A 22,629-nucleotide genomic window follows, 5' to 3' on the forward strand; every position below is an offset into this window, starting at 1 on the left:
CTTGAAACCGAGAAGTTTTCCGATAAACACGAAGCTATGCTAAAATGAAAATCTTATAACTACGAGGGCCGATAGGCCGACAGGAGGTCAGCTAGACTGAAGTTGGATTCTTGCAATAACAAAAATTTAGGTCTATATGTTTGACAGTAACTTTAGTACGGCGAATTTGTAGAAAAAAACACACAGATTCAATTTTATCGTTGAGTTGAAATGAGATATAGTTTTTGGTTAGTTGGACATTCTGTCGATCTTCGACAGTAATAATTTAGAAGCCAAAGTACTGGGTATAGCTGATTGAGATGCTTACGACTTTAGGAAGTGGAAGCTAATGTCAGTAGACCTTTCTATGGAAGGAGGATGATAAAAAATATTTCAATCTTGCCTCCTGATATGAGTTACGCTTTTCTCAACACTTGTACCATGATCAAATGGTTCTGATTACTGTTCTGGATAGTGAGGAGAGTTAGTATATGAGTTCTCAGTTATCTACACAAATTAATATACAAATAACCGATAAAATTACCTGCACAGAAAGGTAAGAACGGATGAACATACCAGGAGGAATACACAGATAGGTAAAAATTACCATGTGAGGAAGTGACTTCCTCTTCAAGTTTAGTATAATACTGTTTGTAGTTACAGTTTTGCAAGCTTCGTGGCATTAAACGCTGTATTCAATGCTCTATATACTTATTGAAACAATTAATAATAATTTAAGAAACCTTTTTTATTTTTTTAAATAATAAAATTATATATATTAAAATATTCTTATTTAATAAATTAATACAGTTCGGCATTTGTTTAAAGACTATATATATATACAATTGAAAACAAACAAGTTAAAAGAATATTTGATGATGCTAGAAAAGTGAAGGCTGTTGATGGTGTTGTGCCCTCAATGTTTGGATTATATGTAGAAGTACTGGTGGTACTACTGAGTGTCGTCGAAATTGTTTTATCGGTAGTACTGAGAGTTTTTGAAGTTATTTTACTCGCAGTAGAATTGGCCGTCGTCGGACTTGTATTACTGGTGGTAGTAGTCATTGTCGTCGAACTTGCAGGGCTGTTAGAATTTTCTGTTATTGGACCATCGGCAAGATCATTTAAAACAGAAAGTCCATTTGGATGGTAATTACATGAAATGATACTAGGATCACTTGCAGTATAATACTTGCATGTTTCCTCTTCTGTGGTGAGGCATTTTACTATAGTCTGTTGCTTATCACCTGTAAGAAAATAAACAGTTTAGTTTGTTAATGTTTTATTTTAAACTGTTATTGCTTCTAGTACAAACCTATATTGTACGTAATTGAGACACATCCATTATCACAGTGGCAGTATTCGGCACGACATGAATCATCTAAAAATAAAGTAAAACTAATTTTTCTGATGAAGAGGAAAGACAAAAAGGAAAGAGAGCACAGTTTCAAGTGTCTACATACGAATTAAATAACCTAAAACAGTATATTTAGTGTCTTGAAGGTTCCAAAAAATTCTCACATTTTATTCTTGAAATATTATAAAAAGTATTAATAAATATATTTTAAAACAAATTGTAGTGTTATTTTTGGTGGTTTAACATACATTTGTTTTAAAATGTGGCAGAACAAGGGTAAGAGCAGAATGTAAAGTTAAATTTTTAAAAGCTATAAAATCCAAACAGGATCTATTTTATTTATAGTGCGAATGTTAGCTGCCAAATTTATAACACATTATTTTCAACAACATCGAATAGGTATCAATACAGGCCAAAATTTAATTATAACAAAAACAAGGAAGAAAATTATTCTTGTTTTGTTGGAAATAATCAAGTCACTAATGAGGTTTGTCCATAGTAGCAAAAACTGTACTAACTGGTAATAATTAGATATTTATTTTAAACAATATAAAATAGTAATGATTTAGTTTGATTTAGTTTATTTTATAGGTAAGTTATAGCTAGAATTTTTAGAGAGTAAAAATCGAAAAATGTGAAATTCAGAGAATCAGAGTAGAAGAAATTAGTCAGAATTTTGCTAAGATGTAAAATCAGTGTAGAGTGATACTATGAAATAACTAAATTTGCTAACAATAGTAGACCTAGATCAAATATCAACACATACAAATATTCCATTTCTCAAAATTTGAAAAATTTCAAAAATTTTAATATTTTAATTTCTAATTAAATAAAATTTAATTTAATAATCACGATAAAAAAGTAAATAAACTGGGATTATTCTCTGTTTTATAATTGAATGGAGCTCAATACGCTTATGCGCCAAATCCGAAGATATTTGTGAAGCAATGTAACATCCCGTAAAGCAGAACAATAGTAATATATTAATTTTATAAATTAAGATTATACCAATCATATCTAATGTAAGATACAACATATAATATGATATAAGTTAAGTATGACATAAGGTGTAGCGTATTATCAGCTACTAAAACTGAATAAAATTTTAATTGCAGATTTCTACAGATTTGAATTGAACAAATTGAACGACATATTGTCTCAAGCAAGAGCATTAATAGGTAGTAACACGTGTAAAGTTATTATCTTACATGAGAACACAAACCAGGAATTCCAAGACTCGTAAAGGATACATAGCAGAAGTACACCTATCCATGAACTATTGAAATTTAGTTATATTAGCTGAAATACGCCTTAACTATACAGAAATTTAGGCAGAATATTGCAATTCTGTAAAATCTTCTTTAATAAATGCAAAAAGCATTGCTAATTTCAGTCAAGTAAAGTGCTAATTGTTTCAACTTCTTACGGCTTCAAGTAATTTTCAACAAAGAAAGAGGCAAGCTGTTATAAAGTGCTATATATCAGACTCTCTGAAAATCTGCAACTGTGATCTATAGTTGAAATTATTGAATTGAGGTTGACAATTGATGTTAGCTGTATAAGAGATCACATATACAAAATGTATAAAAAGAGTAAGTAGTTTTTTCAATCAAAATATAATTTAATTTAATTATTTCAGAGAACATTTTCAATTGGGAAGGAATCCATAAAAAGCCAAAAGATATGCAGCTATTTGAGGGATGTAGAACATCCCTTCATACAATCTTGGGTAATATAGGATTTAAGTAGTGTAAAAATAACGTTAAATTCACCAAAAAGGAACCGCCTTTATGCGAAACTGGTGACGAATCAAAATCAGCTTAATGTTAGCTGTATAAGAGATCAAATATACAAAATGTATAAAAAGAGTAAGTAGTTTTTTCAATCGAAATATAATTTAATTTAATTATTTCAGAGAACATTTTCAATTGGGAAGAAATCCATAAAAAGCCAAAAGATATGCAGCTATTTGAGGGATGTAGAACATCCCTTCATACACTGTTGGGTAATATAGGATTTAAGTAGTGTAAAAATAACGTTAAATTCACCAAAAAGGAACCGCCTTTATGCGAAACTGGTGACGAATCAAAATCAGCTTAATGTTAGCTGTATAAGAGATCAAATATACAAAATGTATAAAAAGAGTAAGTAGTTTTTTCAATCGAAATATAATTTAATTTAATTATTTCAGAGAACATTTTCAATTGGGAAGGGATCCATAAAAAGCCAAAAGATATGCAGCTATTTGAGGGATGTAGAACATTCCTTCATACAATCTTGGGTAATATAGGATTTAAGTAGTGTAAAAATAACGTTAAATTCACCAAAAAGGAACCGCCTTTATGCGAAACTGGTGACGAATCAAAATCAGCTTAATGTTAGCTGTATAAGAGATCAAATATACAAAATGTATAAAAAAAGTAAGTAGTTTTTTCAATCGAAATATAATTTAATTTAATTATTTCAGAGAACATTTTCAATTGGGAAGGAATCCATAAAAAGCCAAAAGATATGCAGCTATTTGAGTGATGTAGAACATCCCTTCATACAGTCTTGGGTAATATAGGATTTAAGTAGTGTAAAAATCACGTACGGAGGGGTTTAATGGAAATTCCAGACATCGATTTTAAAAGAATAGAAATTAAAAACATACATAACAATTAAGGAAGAATTATTATATCAATTTGTATATTTAGATGAGACATGGATATTTCAGAATGTTACATTGGGTCACTCATGGCAAGATAATAATTATTATTGCGAAGACAACAAAAGTTGATCGAAGAAGGTAAACATTGTAATAACTATCAATTAGGTATTGTTACTCATAACATTTATTAATAATTCATTACAAACATATAGTTCTGCATGCTGAAAACAGGAATGGTTTAATCCCTGGTGCAGAATTAAGAATTACTTTTTCTTTAAGTCCAAGTGTGACTACCATGGACAAATGAAGCATAACTTGTTTTTGCGGTGGTTTGAAAATCAACTTTTAAAGAACTCGGAGCAACCGTCAGTCATTGTAATGGACAATGCACCATATCATAGTACACTGGTGGATAAAATGCCATGCAGTGCATCGACAATAATCGACATTAAGGATAATGCAGTGGTTTAATGTAATTTTATCAAGAATGATGAATACAGGTAGTAACTCAACAAACTAAGGAGATATATAGTAGTATCAAAATTACTTTACAAGGAAACATTGCATAGAATGAAACAATAACTAAGCGTAAAGGTAAACATGCTCTCTAGTGAAAGTAAAATACATCAGTCAGTTTTATATCAGAGTAATATATTTTAGGCGAATTAGGCCTTCGGGGAATACTACTACATAAAAAAACGCTCCTAGAATTGTACCTATACTAGTGTGGAAAAAAAATCAATGTATATATGATAAAACCACACTAACCTATAAATTATTGTGGCTGTATAATTAATTATACTTTTAAGTCATTCGATAATATATGCATTAGATTTACTATAATTTTAAAATAACTTATGATAAATAACATTTCTGTTTCATTATTTTATTTAACTCAGAGTTGCAACTTGTTGTAACATTACGACGTTTTGACAGATCACGTAGGTTCACTACTGATTTGAGTTAACTATAAGTAAGTACCAAATTTGATTATGCCATTTGAAAAATCAATATATTGTTGAAGATTAGAAAGTTATAAGAAAAAAGTTAAAAAAATAAGTTATAAGAAACTCAGAATGTTCATAACTTCCTCCTTAGTGTAACTATCCTACGAGTCAAAATACCATTGTGGCATCTCACCAACGCAGTAGGCATCTATCCCCGTAAAGGACTTTTTTATATTACTTATAATTAAAGAAATAAAAGAAATAATATAAAATTATCCCGATTATTTTATTCCTTAAAAAGTATACAAACTAAAACTATAATATAGAATTATTAAATTTTTGTCTTCTGTATGTTAATCACTCATTTCAAAAGGTTGGCACCTATTCCACATTAATCCTATGATTTAAATTACGTTGATATCAAGAAACTTCAAAATATAGTATAATGAACTATAAAAATAAAATGATATTAGTTACACCGACATTAACTGCTCTGTATTTAATAATAGCAAATAATCATAATTAGATGTGATTAAGTATTTTTTAGACATTTTAGTTTCCTTTTGCCAATTATGGGTTTATCTGGACTGGACCTACTATTTAACGTGGGCTCCGAACCAGGGTCCTTGGCACTAAGCCTACCGACTGGCGAGTGACCAACTTAGAAATCATCCTAAAAGACATCCGGCTTACCCAGCCTGGTTACTGGCGTGACTGGAATCATTTTTCTTGTCGGATTTTACACTCTTGCCTAGGATAATCATAAATATTAATCAATCCCAAACATAAATTTACGAAGATGCCCCATGATACGAACCCGCGGCTATCGCAACAGTAGGAGGACCGTGCTGTTGCCTTTACCACTGCGCCACCAAGCCTCAGGTGTTTTTACTATATGTTTTCATTTAGATGAAAATACAAAGGACCAATTCAAGAAGTATATGATTACTACTAGAAATACGCTCAATTTTTTTAATAGGTTTAGATACATCGTAACAATTCTAAATCAGTATTTCTCTAAATAGAAATGTGTAAAAGGAAGTGCCGAAAAAAATACTTGCACTCTCTTGAAAATAAGAAAACGATGGCCAAATCCTTGCACTACAGATGCAGTTAAATAAAGCTGTTACCCATGAAACTACCGACCAAATGTAAAGACGTGTCCAAGAAAACCGTACATACACACATAAAAAGAGTACTCCGCCACGGACGTTGTTGGTGTCAATAATGGAAATAGACTAGGCCATAACTGGCGAGCAAATTGCATTTTCGGAAAAATTTTGAATATGTCATTTAAAGGCAATCAATGCCTTTTGAGAGAAATAACGCACATATTACTTGCCGTTAAACATAATGGAACTAAATCGGCTTCTAGATCTAATCCTATTAACGCTATAATATTGAAGATCTAACCGAAGTACTCAGAATCCAACCGCAAAAGAATAAAATCAATTGTTTTCAGTATGTCTGCGTAGTTAATTCTGCAATAGCATGTTCAAAACATCTACCATAAAAAAATTTAAAAGCATTTTAACATCACTTACTATTAAAATATTTTTAGATTAAAAAGAAGATATTCTCTAGAAAAATGTCCACTTTGTGGTTGAATATACGTAGACCCCTTAAATCACTCGTGATTTACAGTAGGTTTCAAATTTAAGAAGTGGAAATATGAAGCCTGTCATTCATTTAGTTTATTGATGACTTCTACATGTATTATAATATAGATACGAGTTTTGTTTACGGTAAAATTTTATTGAATAATCTTGAACTTACATGCGTTCTCAACATTAATTATTAAATAACTGAAGTTTCTAGAAGCTTATTATTAAGGACTTACATGAAAAGCTAGAATGGCAAATGAAACAAGCGCAGTATTTAGTATTTGTTTTCCAGATATTATAGCCAGTTATAAGCATCATTTTCAGAGACACTAATTACTACCATTTTACAATAAAGCCTTAAATTTACAAACAAATCCTGCAGAGCTTACAAAATTCCATTAAATATAATATATATAACTACACAAAATGCAAATCAATTAACTTATACAATAAGTTATTATATATAAAATACATTTTTAATTTAAGTGAAATTTTAATCATTATACAGTTGCATAAAAATAATGAGAGTATTGTACTACATACAGCCATCAATTATAATTAAAGACACAATCAGGAACTTAATCAGCATTATTTTTAAATTCTAGAATTTAAACTGTGAACACTAAATCAGACTAACTACTTATTGATCGCAGTTGGCAAACCTACTGCGAAATACTTAAAAAATGATCGATTAAACTTTTAAAAGCGAAGCGATAAATCTGGCCCAGATAAAATGATAAAACAGAACATTGTTAGCGACAACTAAGTATTTATTACTTGAATCTGTAGCAAATGCCTATTTTTAATAAATTCAAAATATTCGGTTTAAACAATCAGGTTTATGAACTATAAACAAATTAAGATGCAAACACATGTAAGTTCAACAGATTCTAATATCAGCATTACGCATATCTGTTCTTTTCATAGCTAAGAAAAATTATTTTTGTTTATAAATTCATAGTAATTGATATGGTTCTAGAGACACTGTATCAGAGGTAATTCTAAACGATACTAAGATTTTTCTGTAAATTCGTAGTATTAACTCCCGAGTCATTTCAGGTTAAAATAGAAAATTTATTTTTTTCTATATTTAAGTGCTAACCCAATGTTGCAGGTAATAAATATGTTATCTTGTGCATGAAGAATTTTTTGAAAAATTTGCCTGTTTTTTTTGAAGAAAACGCTCTGGGAAGCTTAAAATTTGGCACGGTTAAAACTTATACCGAGGAAGAATGTTTAGGCCTAATATTTTTGTGTAATATACCATACAAATTAATAAATTCCAATAAACCAAAAAACGCAACCAGGTATACCGGTCAGATCGGTGATATACAATAGGTAAACAAGCTTAGCGGGTAGCCGTGCAGGCTAAGAGTTTAGCTCGCCAACAATATCCTACAAGGATCGAATATCGCTGGTGACAAAGGCTTTTCTTAAAGTTTATAAATAAAACTAAAGAGAATGTTCGTTAAAATTAAGTGAGTATTTGCTGGTACATTTGGAATGATATTGAAACGGAATGTGAGTGGTTAAAACATTATTAAAAGCAGTTATTTAATTTTAGGGAGTATTTTGTGATACCTTCAGCTATTCCCGGAATGTTGGAATTATTAAAGAATAATGGCAAGTTTAGATAAAAAACGATTAAGTATAGTATGATCAAGTAAAGTTATATTTTACATTTTTTACAGATACTTTCACAGAGTAAAGGCGTGTTCGGAGAGACGGTCATTGAAACGAAACAAAAGTGCAACATCTATGTCACAAATGCGGCGTTAAAAAAGTTACATTTTACAGACTGGTGAAAAAGTGAAAGTGCGATCGGAAAAAAGGTCAGTAGAAGAAGTACAGTAGAAAATAAATGCAAAATTCCATAAAACGTTAAGGGTCGAAAACTCAATATCCGGACCACAAATGCGGCGTAGGATAAATTTAAACATAAAAAAAACAGTATTATGTCAATAATATATAAACAAAAATATGAAGGTGAACACTGCACATAAAATAGATAAAACAGAAATATCGATATCAGACGTAACACATATTACAGTTTCGAATGTAGAGAACTCAACTAGAACCCAGAACGGACAGGCACTCTACAATGCGTGGATGAACGAAAAGTCGGCGCGGGAGAGTCTTGAAATTGCATTAACCAATATGCAAACCAAATAAATGCCTTCCAGCTACAAATAAATAAACAAAGCTCTGAGGGCAAGGACAAAACAGTGATAAACCACCAAGCCAACAAAAGCAGTCCAATTGTTACATACGAAACAGATGAAGAAGAATTGCACAAAGAAATAGGCTGGATAACGGTTAAAAATAAAAAAAGATAAGCAAATAATCCTCCAGGACCTTCACCACAGCAAAAAAAATAAAATAAAATAATGAACAAAATAAAGAAATTAGAATGCCCAGGCCACCCCCAATTATCGTAAGTAATGTTACCAACTTTGACTTCCTATACAAAACACTGAGGTCCAACTATATAGTATTCAAAGCAACGGTACTGAACAATGGACAAATAAAATTGAACGCCGAATGTCGTACAATATTTACAAAAATAATAAATTGTTTAGAGTTGCTGAAACTGCAGTGGCACTCCTATGAAGACAAACAAACTAGAGACATCAAAGTTATGGCAAGAGGGTTTCCATCAACAGCTAAAAGTGAAAAAATTATCGCAGAACTAAACTAAATGGGCTTAAATGCTTAAATGCGACAAATACTTTAAAAAAAGGAAAGACTAACAAAGGAGAAATTTTAGTCCACAAGAAGCCATTAACTCTATTTATGTTAGCCTTTGAACATGATACGGACACAAAAACCATTTTTGATATTAAAAGAATTTTAAGGGTCGAAATAAAAATCGAACCTCTAAAAAAATTGAACTTAATACCGCAATGCAAAAGATGCCAATTGCATGGACACACACAGAAATTCTGCAGAATAGAACCTAGATGTGTAAAATGTTCAGGTAAATATATCACCACAGAGTGTAGAAACCCCAAAGAAGCTAAGCCGAAATGTACAAACTGCAATCCGGCAAGCTATAGAGGATTTCTAGTTGCTAAAACACTACAAGAGAGGAGAAATAAAGTAGTTCAAGTTAAACATCAAGAAACAATGAGTGAAAAGAAACAACCGGAAAAGTATAACAACGTTAATGGTGAAATTACTTATGCCCAAAGTATCAGTCAAAGTAACCAAAGAGACACCAAGGAAGATGAAGCAACCACCAACGCCAATTACTACTTAAACTAATAGGAAAGCTGGGCAGACAAGAAAAGATGATCGAATATTTCTCCGAAAGAATTGAAAAACTAGAAATGAAAAACATTAGGTATGTGGCCCCAAAAATCCGAAATGGCAAATAAAGATATCCGAATAGCAATTTGGAATGCTAATGGAATCCAGCAACATCACGCTACCCTACAAGTCTTCCTAGATATACAAAAAATAGATATTTGCCTAATATCAGAAACCCATTTAACAAAGGAATCCTTTATAAAAATTGGACGATATACATTCTATCATACCATACATCTAGCTAACACCGCAAGAGGAGGAACTGCAATAATAATAAAAAAAAAACATTTCCTATCATCAAGAACCTGGGCTCAATACAGCAGAAAATCAGGTAACAGCAGTAACTATCAAAATCAAGAAGATACACGGTTACAGCCGCAATTTATAGTCCTCCAAGATAGAATCAAAAAAAGACAATTATTTGAATGTCCTAAGCAACCTGGGAGACACATTTATAATTGGAGGTGATTTTAATGCAAAAAATACAAGATAGGGATCCATAATGACAACAACTAAAGGCAATGAACTGCATAAAGCAGCTACTGAACTAAGATGTAGTTACATATTAACTGGAAAATCAACTTATTGGCCGACTGAACAAGAGAAAACCCCAGACCTGTTAGATTTCTTCATAATAAGAAAAGTAACATCCAACTATATAAAAGTCGAAGAAAATTTTGAGCTAAGTTCAGATTATACACCAGTGATTCTGACGTTGAGAGAAAATATAATAAGAAAAGAAAGAAACCCAACGTTAACAAACAAGAGAACAGACTGGGAAGGATTTGCAGAAGAATTAAACAAACGAATTCAACTAAATATACCCCTTAAGACAACTGAACAATTAAATCCTGAAGCAGAAAAATTCGTAGTAGATATTCAACAAGCTGCTTGGAATGATACTCCAGAAATTAAGAGTACAACTAAAGGAATTAATTATCCTAAGGAAGTGAAGGAAATGGTCTGAAAATAAAAATAGTGTAAACAATATAACCCAAAGACTGAAAAGAGAAATACTGGAAATAAAAAACAAAACCATAAATGACTATCTCAAAAAATTAACACATGATAAGGAAACTGGTTACTCATTCTGGAAAGCCACAAAATATCTAAAGCGCTCATGTCTACAAATATGAGCAATACAAATATAATGTCTATAAGAGACATATGTGGGAATTGGGCATGTGACAATCGTCAAAAAGCAAAAGCATGTGCTGAATGTCTAGAAAAAACTTTGAAACCAAACGAAACTAATATTGAACATAATTTGCTGAATATATTTGATAGAATTTGATAGAAGCTGAAAATTCGGTGATTGAATTAGTCACGCCGACAGAGTTAACCAAAGTTATTAAAAATGACATTAACCACAGGAAAGCACTAGGCTACGATTTCATAACAGGAGAATTACTGCAAAAACTACAAAGAAAGGGAATTATAAAACTCAATAACTTGACCAATACAGCATTTAGATGTCCCAGACATTTGGAAGATGGCGGAAATTATAATGATCCCAAAACCTGTGAAGTCACCAAACGAAATAAAATCCTATAGACCTATATCACTGCTGCCAGCTATCCAAGGTTTTTGAAAAACTCCTGTTGAAAAAAATAAAATCGATCATAGAGAGAAAAAAACCTAAAACAAACACACCAGTATGGGTTTATTAACAAGCACTCAACAATTGACCAGGTCCATAGAATAACAGATGTTATTGAAAAAGCCTACAATGATAAACTATGCTTGGATGAAGTATGACATGTGCAGACGATACGAAGGGATAGCACGCGACATACCAGCTTATATCCTAACACTAACAATAATGACGTGCAATGTAATCAAGAGATCACGCGCGAGATCTACTGTCACTAAGGTTTGTAAGCCTCACTAGGATTAAGCTGAATTTTTGAATAAACGAATTAGCAAATTAGCAATACTGTTACTAGTGCACTCACTTCTTCAGCTCCAGCTAAGATGTACGTACAATGCGTACAAGGGAGATAGTTAAAAGCGACACGCTAGCCACGCTAGCATCAAGGGCCAGTAGAAACCACTTTCAGTGGCGTTTATGTATGCTTCAAATTATCCATAGATCATAACTACACGTCAAAAACTTTAGCCACTTTGGCATTAGCTTCTGGTTTATAAGATAGCTACAATTTATATTTTCGGCAGTTTTTCAGCGAGCATTCTTTTGAGATCTGAGAACAGGAAATAGTCGATGGGGGCCAGATCTGGAGAATACGGTGGATGAGGAAGCAATTCGAAGCCCAATTAATGGATTTTTGCTATAGTTTGCACTTACTTGTGACACGGTGCATTGCCTTGGTGAAACTTCTTTTTCTTCAAATGCGTCCGTTTTTAATATTAATTTCGTTCCTCAAACGGTCCAATAATGCTATGTAATAGTCTGCTGCTGATGCTGTTGATAGTCCTTCCTTTTCCAAGGTAGTCAATGAAAATTATTCCATGTGCATCCCAAAATACAGACGTCATAAACTTGCCAGTCGATTGTTGCGTTTTCCCACGTTTTGAAGCGGGTTCATCATACGCAGTCTACTCGAATGACTGTCAGTTGGACCTCCAAGTGAAATGACAGAGCCATATTTTATGCATTGTCACATATCGATGCAAAAACTCGAGCTAATTAGGCTCGGTCAGCTTCAAACACTGCAGCACCCACTTTGCGGAGAGCTTTGTCATACCTAAATATTCGGGAATGATATGATATATACGTTCAGTTGAGATCTTTAGTGTCTGCTATTTCACTCAATTTCAATTTACGGTCATTCTAAATCATTTTGTGGATTTTTTAAATGTTTTCGGTAATAATCTCTTTTGACCGTCCACTGTAAAAGTGACCGTTCCATTACAAAAGTGAGTGTTAGTTCTTGACTGAGTTATTTCAATATATTTTAATATACAAACATACATTATTATAATTAATTTTATATTCCAAATATGTTTCAAATATTTATTAATTATTAATTATTTAGTTATTACATTTATTATATATTGGAAATGCTGGGAACACAAATTTTAGTAGCATATAATTTTTAAATTATTCCCTTTCTTCTATTATGAGAGAAACATGACTAACTTAATAAACTGCGGTCGAATTTCGCTCACTAGTAGAGTAGAAAACCCTAAAGAATTATAATAATCCTTAAAAATCCTACTCTGCCTGCCGAGTTTTAATGTTGCTCCTTCCCAACTATAATTTATTAAAGTTTTTTAAGTTTTCTAACCACTATGCTGCCTGAAAGATGAGAAAATGTCGTGATTAGTCATGGCCTATTCCTTAAACTAAATGCATTTTATCAATTTATGTTCTTAATTTTTCAAAGTGATTAAAAACTGAAACTTATTTGCATATCTTCTGGATATTAGAATGTTTATTATTAGTTTAAATATATATTCAATCTAATTTATGGACCCCATAACTACAGTGGCGTTTTGCAAGACAATATACATAGGTATTGTTAGTCATAATATTTATTCATTGCAGACATATAGTTCTTCACACTGGACACAGGAATGGTTGCATTTTTAGTCCAATTGAGTTGATGTGTTGTGGTGTGGTGTTGCAAAGAATTATTACAATAAATATTCAGTTCGAGGAGGATATTCAAACCAGAAGTATCTGAATTTATGGAAAGAGGCATTGTTGAAAATAGCACCTTCGGTTTGTGTGAGCTCGACACATTGAAAGAGAAATTGACAAATGGTAGCATATTGTGCAGATTTTTGATAGATTGGAAATAAACAGCTTAGTGTTTCACTTGATTAGGGTTTCTGAAAGTTATAGTGATTGAATAAGTCCTTCTGAATGTTAGTTTATCATTCAATGCTGACGATTACCAAGACGGGGTGATGAAGGAGATGATTTTTGATTAAGATGTATGAGCAGAGAAATAACACTAACTGTTTTGCACATATGGCTAATGCATTAAGGAGAATGCAGTGATTAAATGTAGTTGTATTAAGAAATATGTATATTGATAGTAATAGGACAAACTAAAGAGAAATATAGTAATATCATAATGACCTTACAAGGATTCATTGCATCGAAAGAAACAAGAACTAAGCGTAAAACATAATGCCCTCTAATAAAAGTAAAATACATTACTCAGATAGAAAGTTGTTAATTATGTGGATAGGCCTTCGGGGGATACCACTACATACAAAGGCTCGCCTAGAACCCTACTGATACTAGTGTGGAAGAAAGCTCAATGTATATACAATAAAACAACTCTAACCGATAAATTAAATGTAGTTTTAACTTCCTCGATAATAAATGCATTTAATGTACTATAATGTTAAAATAAATTATATTTAACAGAATATTTGTTTAATTACTATATTTATATTAAAATTTTGTTATATGTCAGAGCCAAAATGTACTAAAACTCGGAGTTTCTGCGGCAACATTGCAACGTTTTGACAGTTCTCCCGTGTCACTGCTATTTTGAATTGACTATACGCATTTTTGTATGCATTTTACAGTTGACTCGAATTTTTAAATTTGCATAACAGCTGGTTTTTGTTTAAAACTCTCTCTTTAAAATTATAATTTGATAAGTATTAAGGCAAACAGAATATACTAATCTAGTGAGTAATTGGTAAAAGCTTGAAGCCAATAGTATCTCTAAACGCAGTAATTTATTATGTTTTTGTATGTATTTCAATTATGTTTTTCCTTTCAATATATGTTAATCCAAATATGATCCATGCTAAAGTATGACTTGGGTCCGTTACTCCTTATTGCTGGTCTATTTTGAAATGATACGTCGTTAAATTAATCAAGTGAAGCCGGTAGTAATCGTCTCATTTGGATTTAGCAGCCTGTCTGCCGAGCATGACTTTCGGGCCATGATTATTCCGCTACATTATGTAAATGTAGTAAAATGCATATATATATACATATATATATATATATATATATATATATATATATATATATATATATATATATATATATATATATATATAACGATCAGAGTGATTGTCCACCGGTCGAAATTGTGAGTGCGGAATAATCATGGCTACATTATGTAAATGTAGTAAAATGCATATATATATACATATATATATATATATATATATATATATATATATATATATATATATAACGATCAGAGTGATTGTCCACCGGTCGAAATTGTGAGTGCGGAATAATCATGGCCCGAAAGTCATGCTCGGCAGACAGGCTGCTAAATCCAAATGAGACGATTACTACCGGCTTCACTTGATTAATTTAACGACGTATCATTTCAAAATAGACCAGCAATAAGGAGTAACGGACCCAAGTCATACTTTAGCATGGATCATATTTGGATTAACATATATTGAAAGGAAAAACATAATTGAAATACATACAAAAACATAATAAATTACTGCGTTTAGAGATACTATTGGCTTCAAGCTTTTACCAATTACTCACTAGATTAGTATATGCAGTTTGCCTTAATACTCATCAAATTATAATTTTAAAGAGAGAGTTTAAAAAAAACCAGCTGTTATGCAAATTTAAAAATTCGAGTCAACTGTAAAATGCATACAAAAATGCGTATAGTCAATTCAAAATAGTAGTGACACGGGAGAACTGTCAAAACGTTGCAATGTTGCCGCAGAAACTCCGAGTTTTAGTACATTTTGGCTCTGACATATAACAAAATTTTAATATAAATAAAGTAATTAAACAAATATTCTGTTAAATATAATTTATTTTATCATTATAGTACATCAAATGCATTTATTATCGAGGAAGTTAAAACTACATTTAATTTATCGGTTAGAGTTGTTTTATTGTATATACATTGAGCTTTTTTCCACACTAGTATCGGTAGGGTTCTAGGCGCGCCTTTGTATGTAGTGGTATCCCCCGAAGGCCTATCCACATAATTAATGTATTTTACTTTTATTAGAGAGCATTATGTTTTACGTTTAGTTCTTGTTTCTTTCGATGCAATGAATCCTTGTAAGGTCATTATGATATTACTATATTTCTCTTTAGTTTGTCCTATTACTATCAATATACATATTTCTTAATACAACTACATTTAATCACTGCATTCTCCTTAATGCATTAGCCATATGTGCAAAACAGTTAGTGTTATTTCTCTGCTCATACATCTTAATCAAAAATCATCTCCTTCATCACCCCGTCTTGGTAATCGTCAGCATTGAATGATAAACCAACATTCAGAAGGACTTATTCAATCACTATAACTTTCAGAAACCCTAATCAAGTGAAACACTAAGCTGTTTATTTCCAATCTATCAAAAATCTGCACAATATGCTACCATTTGTCAATTTCTCTTTCAATGTGTCGAGCTCACACAAACCGAAGGTGCTATTTTCAACAATGCCTCTTTCCATAAATTCAGATACTTCTGGTTTGAATATCCTCCTCGAACTGAATATTTATTGTAATAATTCTTTGCAACACCACACCACAACACATCAACTCAATTGGACTAAAAATGCAACCATTCCTGTGTCCAGTGTGAAGAACTATATGTCTGCAATGAATAAATATTATGACTAACAATACCTATGTATATTGTCTTGCAAAACGCCACTGTAGTTATGGGGTCCATAAATTAGATTGAATATATATTTAAACTAATAATAAACATTCTAATATCCAGAAGATATGCAAATAAGTTTCAGTTTTTAATCACTTTGAAAAATTAAGAACATAAATTGATAAAATGCATTTAGTTTAAGGAATTGGCCATGACTAATCACGACATTTTCTCATCTTTCAGGCAGCATAGTGGTTAGAAAACTTAAAAAACTTTAATAAATTATAGTTGGGAAGGAGCAACATTATAATTTGGCAGGCAGAGTGTTATTTTTAAGGATTATTATAATTCTTTAGGGTTTTCTACTCTACTAGGGAGCGAAATTCGACCGCAGTTTATTAAGTTAGTCATGTTTCTCTCATAATAGAAGAAAGGGAATAATTTAAAAATTATATGCTACTAAAATTTGTGTTCCCAGCATTTCCAATATATAATAAATGTAATAACTAAATAATTAATAATTAATAAATATTTGAAACATATTTGGAATATAAAATTAATTATAATAATGTATGTTTGTATATTAAAATATATTGAAATAACTCAGTCAAGAACTAACACTCACTTTTGTAATGGAACGGTCACTTTTGCAGTGGACGGTCAAAAGAGATTATTACCGAAAACATTTAAAAAATCCACAAAATGATTTAGAATGACCGTAAATTGAAATTGAGTGAAATAGCAGACACTAAAGATCTCAACTGAACGTATATATCATCATTCCCGAATATTTAGGTATGACAAAGCTCTCCGCAAAGTGGGTGCTGCAGTGTTTGAAGCTGACCGAGCCTAATTAGCCCGAGTTTTTGCATCGATATGTGACAATGCATAAAATATGGCTCTGTCATTTCACTTGGAGGTCCAACTGACAGTCATTCGAGTAGACTGCGTATGATGAACCCGCTTCAAAACGTGGGAAAACGCAACAATCGACTGGCAAGTTTATGACGTCTGTATTTTGGGATGCACATGGAATAATTTTCATTGACTACCTTGGAAAAGGAAGGACTATCAACAGCATCAGCAGCAGACTATTACATAGCATTATTGGACCGTTTGAGGAACGAAATTAATATTAAAAACGGACGCATTTGAAGAAAAAGAAGTTTCACCAAGGCAATGCACCGTGTCACAAGTAAGTGCAAACTATAGCAAAAATCCATTAATTGGGCTTCGAATTGCTTCCTCATCCACCGTATTCTCCAGATCTGGCCCCCATCGACTATTTCCTGTTCTCAGATCTCAAAAGAATGCTCGCTGAAAAACTGCCGAAAATATAAATTGTAGCTATCTTATAAACCAGAAGCTAATGCCAAAGTGGCTAAAGTTTTTGATGTGTAGTTATGATCTATGGATAATTTGAAGCATACATAAACGCCACTGAAAGTGGTTTCTACTGGCCCTTGATGCTAGCGTGGCTAGCGTGTCGCTTTTAACTATCTCCCTTGTACGCATTTTTTTTGTACGTTTTTCCTTTCAATATATGTTAATCCAAATATGATCCATGCTAAAGTATGACTTGGGTCCGTTACTCCTTATTGCTGGTCTATTTTGAAATGATACGTCGTTAAATTAATCAAGTGAAGCCGGTAGTAATCGTCTCATTTGGATTTAGCAGCCTGTCTGCCGAGCATGACTTTCTGGCCATGATTATTCCGCACTCACAATTTCGACCGGTGGACAATCACTCTGATCGTTTTTAACCTCAAAATAGCATATTTCCAAACTAAGCAATTAAAATAAGAGTATATATATATATATATATATATATATATATATATATATATATATATAAAATTCCTTGAAAATAAGGTTAATGTCTAATATTCGGGAATATTCAATTTAACTATATTTTTATCCTGGTTACGTGATACATAATGTGACGACGCAGTATTATAATTAGATAAGATTCTAATATAAATATCGATTTTATGTGTTTTTCTAAGTCAATACTGTTTACAAATAGGTAAGTGTTATTCAAGTTGGACCTGTTTACACTATTTAAAAATCAGATATGAAAGATAATAATATAATTCAATTACAGTATTTATTTATCTGAAAATTAAATATTTTAAACGTCAATAAATATTATTCAGAATTTTTTTTATTTAAAATAATAATATATCAAAATAAATAATTGTAATCATAACCGCCCTAGTGATACCTTAATATTTTTACTAAAATTGTGACTAATATATATAATATATATTCTGTATTTACAAGTATAATTTAGTTACCATTGGTTCAAGCCAATAAACTACAATAGCGCAAACCCAAAACTAAAAAAAAAATAAAATATTTTAGACGACATTTAAATATCTTCTCGTTTTTTTTTTTTTTGGGGGGGGGGAGGGGGGTATAAAATATGAGATTTTTTAATAAATTCTAAAATATAACGGAAAAAATCGTGAATTTTCAATATTTGATATAACCTACCTCAGTTTTAATACGTTTATCCCAATATCCTTCCAATTTATTAATTGTGTTATTAAGCAACACATTTTCTACTGCAAAGTATTTGTATTTACTAAAGGAGGTTAGTTACAAACTTCAGTCTTCTTTTAACTACGGTCCTCAGCATTAAGCCTACCGACTGGTGAGTGACCAACTTTAGAAATCATCACAGAAGACATCCGGTCTTACTCAGCCTGGTTACTGGCGTGACTGGGATCATTTTCCTTGTCGGATTTTACACTCTTGCCTAGAACATTCACAAATGTTAAACAATCACAAACATAAATTTATGACCATGCCCCAGCAGGATTCGAACCCGCGGCTATAGCAACGGTCCCATCGCCTTTACCACTGCGCCACCAAGCCGGCATACTTAAGCTTAGTACATAAACTTCCTTGACTGCTACTCCTACAGGTTTGTCGGAAGATTGGCTCAAAGAGGTCACTTCTTGAACCCAATTCGCTGATGTTTCAGAGAAGGGAAGGTGTTACTCAACGGTGACTTCTTTACCTCTATAAGAAATCTGCATTTGTATAGTGTACATACTTTTTCGATGTTTATCTGTCTATTATTGTAACCTGGGATCATCTATGAAGTTAAAAGTGTGACATGATTTGTCTGGTACTCCTTATCCAAAGTGCTACTTGATAAAGTGCTAAGTGATAATAGCAGATGCTTGTAAATTATTTCAGCCGATATTTGTTTCATCGTAAATTTCATCTAATTTGAAGTCTATATTGAGTAATACGTATAGTAATACAAATTGATTTAAAACATAATTGATTTAAACCTACGCTATCGCTTTGTACTTCTCGTTAAAATAACTGTGTACTCACTTCGCCAGTACATATACTAAAATTTAAACGATACCGAGTATATTAGCATGGACGTTACACAAGGATGATATACATTTTTATATATGTTCCCTGTGTGTAAAACAAATGTTTGACCACTAAGCTATAAAAAATGGTATGCTTCCTATCATCCAGGATTCCATATATTTCACCTTTGACCTGGCGTGGATTTTGCGCATTAACAAAATAAATTAGACATTAGCGTCTTATAGATATGGCTCTAAGTATTCTATAGGAGTAGACGCGAAATACTACTTCTGTTTTCACTACTCTTACGGTCGAAATATTCGCTATAAAATAAACCCTAAACCATATAATCTCACGCCTACTAAACCCTAGCTTTTATGCTCTGACTCGCGAAACTCTGCTACTAATTGGTCACTGTCATTTTACCCATTCTTTGAATCGACAATGGATCGAACTGAGAGACCTCTATGTCCCAATTGTGAGTTGTGAACTTGTCTGATTCATTGAGGGATGTGTTCTTGCCTCAAAACCTTCACTAATTACATGATTTCCGCAATGGAAATTGGTCATCTAAAATTAATCGATTAAGTTATATTTTACGAAATGATTCTAAACACAAAGAAAACTATTATTTTTCTTAAAACCTTATTTATTCAAGATAAGAAGAGGCGTCTGGTTGAACGGCAATAAAAATCCATACTGAGGATAAAACCAGATCCAAGCCATCTCAATTGTTTATCAGTCAAGTAGTTACAAAAACTCAAAAAGTCAATAAGTTATATTAAATAAAACCTCCCTCCTAGTGAAATAGCCGCTGGGTCATACGTGGTCGTTATTCCATGTATAGCTTATAGTTGTTATAACAATTGTTTTAGAACATCAACTGATCCTTCATCTGCCAGTTTATCTTTAAAGTTCTTCGGAATGGCACTGTTTTTGTCCAAGTTTCTATGGTATCCGTCTATAGAATCTCTGCTTTGATTATTCCAGATTCCAACAGCCTACGGATGAGAAACTGAGATACTGCAATCTGCATTTGGTGGCCGTTCACCCTGATCTACAAGCTTCTGTTCAAATTCCAATAAACTAAGTTAATTTACATCAACTTCAGTCCACCTTTGGTAGCCCTACACCTGGAACTATGATACATGTACCGGTAAACTAGGGGTGCGGATGCTTTGACTGGTGACTTCTTTCAGGTGAAAAGTACGATGGTGTGCAAAATGAAGATTTTATTTTGAGATAGATGCATTACATATACAAATATGCTTTCTGAACTTTTCGTAAATAATATTAGATAATATCAAGGCTTTATGTTAATATAATTTATGGAGTTTGCCCAATAAAGTGAAAAATAATGTTTCAATATGATGCCTTTAAGTAAATATAGTGCATAGACTTGATGTAATCGTACATGGATCAACCGTATATATATGACATAATATCAATAGAATCTCTATACAAATATGGTCTTTTTCACTCCGTTTTAAAGATTTGTAATAAAATGTTCTAATAGTGCATGAGTTTTTATCTTCAAATGGTTCCCAATTTTTATTTGCTCGTAAACAAAATTCACAAAAAACACTCAATTATTAAAATGTACATTTTGATTAACATTAAATTTGAAATATTTCATCAAAAATTAATGATCATTTTCATATTACTATATTTTCTAGTCATTAAATGAGTTCCCAGCATTTCCTTTACTATTGTAACATGCTTGATTATTTTTTTAATTTCATAGGGCTTAGTTGCGGAACGTTACACAAAGAAAAATATATTAGAGTAAAATTTTAAACACCGGTTACAAAACAAGGTTTATTCAAACTTTTCAATCCCAAAAAAATCAATGATAAGTTGCAATTATATTTTTAATGACAATAAGAAATAATCTCTAATTATCTAAATTTGTCCTAATTAGCTATTATTTTTTTACATAACAACTATTGCAACAAATTAATATTTTCCCCAATATCACTTATGTCTTGATAAGAATTAGGTTGATTTTTCATATATAAGTGTTGGTAAAAATTATATATGCGTATAACAAGTATATAATATTTATAATAGATATTTGTATATGTACATGGTAAAAACCATTTTGAACAGGTACTTACCCTAAGACCTGTTCGCGGTTGAAAGGTAATTCTCAATTCCCCACTAAAATGCCTGTGACACACACACGATGACGATGATAAATTTGTATTGTGCTCAATCCAGATAATTTAGTTTTATTTACTTTAAACGATGTCTCTTTCTGTAACAGCTTTACATTCTGGTGTACAACATTTTTTGCTATCAGAATGCATCTTAATCAGTTTTTAAACAATAGATAATTTAGTAACAATTAATATAACAAAAAATATGCACAAGGGAAAATGAAGACTTCTTTCTGCATTATGGTATTCAAAATAACTCAAAAAACTTAAAATAAAACCACTTTGAACAACAATCCCAATGATACTTGTGTTCGCACAATTTATGCCAATCACAAGCTTTTGTTCTAACAATTGAAACTAGCCATCACACATTGCGATCGCAACGCAACCTCTGATTAGACCTCACAAATTTTTCGTCAAGCAAATATTCATTACAGGTTATATTTGCTATCATTAATAAATTACAGGTAGTGAAAACAGAGTTGAGATGATTAATTATGTTATCAATAATTATCAGAACAAATCGCAGTCATAGTCGGAACCGACGATACCGTTTATATCAACAAAGATATTACGAAACCACACATTATGGATACATTATATTTATGTATAATAGATAATATGTAACGAGTTGGAGAAAAAGTAATTTTGTTTCTTTTAAGTTTTTCCAAAGTTAATTAATTCAAGTAAAGTTAGCTTCATTTGATTAGACCACAATAAACGGTGGTAACACGGGATAATCTTCGACTTTATCAGC

The 22,629-nt window shown here is 31.7% G+C and overlaps 2 protein-coding genes, 1 long non-coding RNA gene and 1 other non-coding gene across 23 annotated transcripts; 3 read left to right on the forward strand and 1 right to left on the reverse strand.

Moving 5' to 3' along the window:
• Positions 1-706: 706 nt before the first annotated feature.
• On the reverse strand, positions 707-22,303 carry LOC143199526 (uncharacterized). 14 transcript variants are annotated; one of them, XR_013006486.1, is made up of 5 exons: positions 21,831-22,303; positions 20,830-20,852; positions 18,874-20,770; positions 1,295-1,360; positions 707-1,226 (listed from the first exon to the last, which is right to left on the reverse strand). XR_013006486.1 is itself a non-coding variant. In XM_076409419.1 (3 exons), the coding sequence occupies exons 1-3, from the start codon at positions 7,124-7,126 to the stop codon at positions 802-804; spliced, it is 537 nt and encodes a 178-aa protein (XP_076265534.1). In that variant the 5' UTR covers positions 7,127-7,519; the 3' UTR covers positions 707-801. The 14 variants fall into 14 exon arrangements, 2 of the variants coding, with proteins under 2 accessions (XP_076265534.1, XP_076265526.1); XR_013006484.1 differs by having other exon boundaries at positions 20,830-20,905; XR_013006487.1 differs by lacking the exon at positions 20,830-20,852 and having other exon boundaries at positions 18,874-20,714.
• LOC143199573 (uncharacterized) lies at positions 2,902-5,177 on the forward strand. Of its 5 annotated transcripts, none has more exons than XR_013006497.1 (5): positions 2,902-3,193; positions 3,252-3,745; positions 3,804-4,124; positions 4,199-4,580; positions 4,647-5,177. It is a non-coding gene; the product is annotated as an uncharacterized LOC143199573 (long non-coding RNA). The 5 variants fall into 5 exon arrangements; XR_013006498.1 differs by having other exon boundaries at positions 2,902-3,480; positions 3,528-3,745; positions 4,647-5,176; XR_013006499.1 differs by having other exon boundaries at positions 2,902-3,469; positions 3,528-3,745; positions 4,647-5,176.
• Positions 7,295-14,180, forward strand: LOC143199569 (uncharacterized). 3 transcript variants are annotated; one of them, XM_076409472.1, is made up of 5 exons: positions 7,320-7,411; positions 7,517-7,532; positions 7,597-7,651; positions 7,715-8,015; positions 8,102-11,186. In XM_076409472.1, exon 5 carries the CDS (start codon positions 9,331-9,333, stop codon positions 9,799-9,801), a length of 471 nt encoding a protein of 156 aa, XP_076265587.1. In that variant the 5' UTR covers positions 7,320-7,411; positions 7,517-7,532; positions 7,597-7,651; positions 7,715-8,015; positions 8,102-9,330; the 3' UTR covers positions 9,802-11,186. The 3 variants fall into 3 exon arrangements, 2 of the variants coding, with proteins under 2 accessions (XP_076265576.1, XP_076265587.1); XR_013006493.1 differs by adding an exon at positions 13,355-14,180 and having other exon boundaries at positions 7,295-7,411; positions 7,517-8,015; positions 8,102-8,369; XM_076409461.1 differs by having other exon boundaries at positions 7,295-7,411; positions 7,517-7,651.
• On the forward strand, positions 19,721-19,826 carry LOC143189428 (U6 spliceosomal RNA). Its single transcript, XR_013003878.1, has one exon. It is a non-coding gene; the product is annotated as a U6 spliceosomal RNA (small nuclear RNA).
• Positions 22,304-22,629: the final 326 nt, after the last annotated feature.

The sequence above is a fragment of the Rhynchophorus ferrugineus genome, unplaced genomic scaffold (assembly GCF_030347505.1).
Source record: "Rhynchophorus ferrugineus isolate W39M unplaced genomic scaffold, kcgeb_rfMv2 rfM1, whole genome shotgun sequence".
NCBI classification, from domain to species: domain Eukaryota; kingdom Metazoa; phylum Arthropoda; class Insecta; order Coleoptera; family Curculionidae; genus Rhynchophorus; species Rhynchophorus ferrugineus.